We start from the raw sequence: 3,650 nt of genomic DNA, 5'->3' as shown, positions 1-3,650 counted from the left end.
GGAAGACTTGGGGCCAATACTCCTTTCAAGGGTTTTCAGTGAAATTAGGATGACCTCATTAGGACAAGAAAGCTAAGAATCAGAACACAGTATGGTTTCTGAGACACTCTGAAGCCTGCAGGGCTACTGTTAACCAAACTGTGGGCCAACGAATTCAAGTTGGTGAGACTGGATGGTGTTCTCCAAATTCTGTTCCTGACAGGCTTTTAAGTCCATGTAAATGAACTGGGTATTTTGAGTGCAGGTAGGGGTAGGGGGAGTCCAGATGGGGTGAAGTGCAAATCCAAGGGCAAGAATCACAGCTAAGCACACTGTGGGAATGCTTTGCTGTGTTTCTACCAGCAACACTCCCGAGTTCGAGAGAGCCAAAGCCACACCTTTCAAAATAAGTAAACATCCAGTTTTAACCAGGACCCAACTCTTAGGCTTAATTTTGCAGTAGTACAAGGAATTAGGAAGTTAAAAGGCAACACGTTTATCCAATAAGCAGCAATTAAGTTGCTTTAGGTGCCCGGTGTGGTGTTAGGCATGGGTGGCGAAAGCTTGGTTAAGGCAGCGCCCGCAGGGACTTCGGAGTCTGAGGAGAGAAAGACATTTAGAGAAAAAAGTGCACTGAAGCGTGGAGGCCTTTAACAGGAGTAGGTACAGAGTACAGCGGGCTGTGACAGAGAAAAGAGGTGTTTGGTTTGGGGATTTGGGAGGGGATAGGAAGATCTTCACAGAGGGGTTATCTTTGAGCTAAGTTTTTGTTTCCTTTTCCGATTTTATTGAGAAATTGACATACAGACACCACTTCATAAGTTTAAAAGCATACAGTGTGGTGGTTTGATTTACATATGTTGTGAAATTTTTTTTTAATAACTTGATTGGGGTTTATCTACCATACTATAAAAGCCTCTTGTTTTAAGTGTATAATTCAATGAATGTCAGTCAGTTTACAGAGTTGTGCAGTTATCACCACAACCCAGTTTTAGAATGGCTCCATCACCCAAAAAGATCTCTAGTGCCCATTGGCAACTCAATTTTCCGAAGTTTTGCAAAATCAGTAGGTGCCCAGCTGTCAGGAAGGGGGAAGGAGGTTCAGGGAGGGGGAAGGAGTTTCAGGAAGGAAGGGCACAGAGGCATGGATGGACACGGTATATTTGGGGAAATGCCAGCAGTTCAGTAAGACTGGAGCCCAGGGCTTGTGGGGATGGGCTTAGGGGGGCAGTTTGGAGAGGGCAGTGGGGCAAGTTTCTGGAAGTGAGTTTGGAGTGGCACGCAGGGACCAGACCATGGAAAGCCTTGCGTTTCCTGCTAAAGAACTAGGAGGCTTTCTTTATTAAATAATTTTTTAAATTTTTACCAGAGGTATTCACATTTTTAAATTGAGATATAATCTGTATACAACATGCACTGATTTTAAGTCTACAGTTTGATGAATTTTGACAAATGTACACCTGTATAACTGCCATTCCGGTTAGCATATAGGACATTTCCATCACCTGTGACAGTTCCCTTGTACCCCTCCCCCCTCAATGCCTGCCCCCCACTGCCCCAGGAAACCACTGTTCAGATTTCTAGTTTTAGCTGTTCTAGAACTTTATAAATGGAATCAAATAGTATGTACTCAGTGGTTGCTGGCTTCTTTCATAATGTTCATCCATGTTGTTGAGCGTGTTTTATTGCTGAGTAGGATTTTTAAAAACTTTTAAGTGTCTGTGATCTTTTTGAAATTGCCCAAGCAGTTTATCCACAATATATTCAAGAGCTGTCTGAGGCCCTGTGTGGAACTTAACCATCTGGTGGGAGGAGGCTGGGAATATAAAAGGTATGAAACATTTGCAGCATGATGTAAACATTCAAGTTGTTTTTCGTTTTGCTGCAAAAAGCTTTATTGTTTCCATAAAACAATAGGGCTCCAGAGTAGTTAACAAGCTGCCTAATGGCTGCAGAGCGGGGCTTCAGGCAGACACCCTGACGCCAGAGGGGCTCCTCAAAACCGCTGGCCTCTGGACGCTCCTACTCGTGCTGGAGGGCGAGCCTTTTGACGAGGGACTCTCCCAGGCCCGCCTGGGGACCAGCCGGCCTGAGGAGGTTGGTCAGGTGGTTGCCATCTTCTGGATGAGTTTCACCTGCTCATCTACGAAGCGGCTCTCCAGGAAGTCACAGAGGTGGGGGTCTGTGCGGGCACAACCCAGGGCATGCGGATCCAAAAGGGCTGGTTCAGGTTCATTCTCCATGAGAATGGCGGCTTCCATAGCGTCCTGGGTTTTATTCCACTCCTTTTGGGACGGCTTCTGCGTGTCCTGGAAGAGGGCACGACTGGAGGGCTGGTTTTGCATCTTCAAGAGATGCTGGGGGCTCTCGTGCTTCTCCTTGGCTAATTTGTTACCGACCTGGGTTCTCAGACTTTTTTTTTTTTTTTTTTGCGGTACGCGGGCCTCTCACTGTTGTGGCCTCTCCCGTTGCAGAGCACAGGCTCCGGACGCGCAGGCTCCGCGGCCATGGCTCACGGGCCCAGCCGCTCCGCGGCATGTGGGATCCTCCCGGACCGGGGCACGAATCCGCGTTCCCTGCATCGGCAGGCCGGACTCTCAACCACTGCGCCACCAGGGAAGACCCTCAGACTTTTTAATCAATAGAAGTTGATAAGAGGCCAGACAAGAAATTCAGGCAAGGCTTTATTGGTATTTGTGCTGCAGCGCGAGGGGAGGGAAAACTGGTAACAGGCTACCCTGGTCGCTCCCCCTCCCTGAGGGGGAGCCTTAAATGGAGTGAGGGTAGGGGCGGGTCCAGGGGTCTGGCCGTAGGGGCGGCTGAGGTGATATGCCCACCAGTTGGTGGTGCCGTGTGCAGGGATCGTGCACAGTACCCTGCTTTTGCTCCCAACACCCTGCTTTTTTTTTTTTCCCCCCCCGGTACGCTGACCTCTCACTGCTGTGGCCTCTCCCGTTGCGGAGCACAGGCTCCGGACGCGCAGGCTCAGTGGCCATGGCTCACCCAACACCCTGCTTTTGCTCCCAGCTCTTCAGAAGTGGCAGTTGGGTTTTCGTCGTATTATATCTTATTGTTCATAACTTGTCCCAACTGCACACGCACGTGGTTATTTTTAGTTCCTTGTAGTTTCTTTGTATTTTGTTGCTCGAGGAGACGTTTGTCCAGGTGCCGGTATTGCAGCAAAGGGTCCCAGAGCCCGGGTCCCAGCCTGTCTCAAATTCGCAGAAAAAGTGGCCCAGGCCTTCCAGAACCACATCACTGCGGTGGAAATAGGAGCCCAGAGAGGTGGGTGCAGGAGGCCCGTAGATGCATGTTGACCAGGCGGTTGATGGTGGCCTCCACCTGGATGGAATCATTCTGATCAATTTGGGAGCTCATGGTTGATGGATAATAAGGAGCTGAGCTCAGAAAATGGTGTTGGCTGGTCCGGAGGCCAAGGATAGCTGAGTGATCGGGTCTGAAGGTTACGACTGGAAAAAAAGGTTGGAGGGTGGTCGGGGGCTGGAGGAAGGGCTGTGTCTGGGTCTGTTCTGTCCAAACACTGTGGAAGCAAGAGACAGATCCACGGGACCACCGAGCGCACTGCCTCAACTTTTTTTTTTTTTTTTCGGGTACGCGGGCCTCTCACCGCTGCGGCCTCTCCCGCTGTGGAGCACAGGCTCCGGACGCGC

General features: G+C 49.8%; 1 protein-coding gene across 1 annotated transcript; it reads right to left on the bottom strand.

Annotated features, from left to right (window-relative positions):
• Positions 1-2,081: 2,081 nt before the first annotated feature.
• Positions 2,082-3,360, bottom strand: LOC101282219 (ferritin light chain-like). Its single transcript, XM_033427968.2, has 2 exons — positions 3,200-3,360; positions 2,082-2,368 (listed from the first exon to the last, which is right to left on the bottom strand). Exons 1-2 carry the CDS (start codon positions 3,333-3,335, stop codon positions 2,082-2,084), a joined length of 423 nt encoding a protein of 140 aa, XP_033283859.1. The 5' UTR covers positions 3,336-3,360.
• Between the last annotated feature and the right edge of the window lie 290 nt (positions 3,361-3,650).

Source organism: Orcinus orca, chromosome X (assembly GCF_937001465.1).
Source record: "Orcinus orca chromosome X, mOrcOrc1.1, whole genome shotgun sequence".
NCBI lineage: Eukaryota > Metazoa > Chordata > Mammalia > Artiodactyla > Delphinidae > Orcinus > Orcinus orca.
The sequence above is the reverse complement of the archived record's forward strand: the minus strand, read 5'-3'. Positions and strand labels throughout refer to the sequence as shown.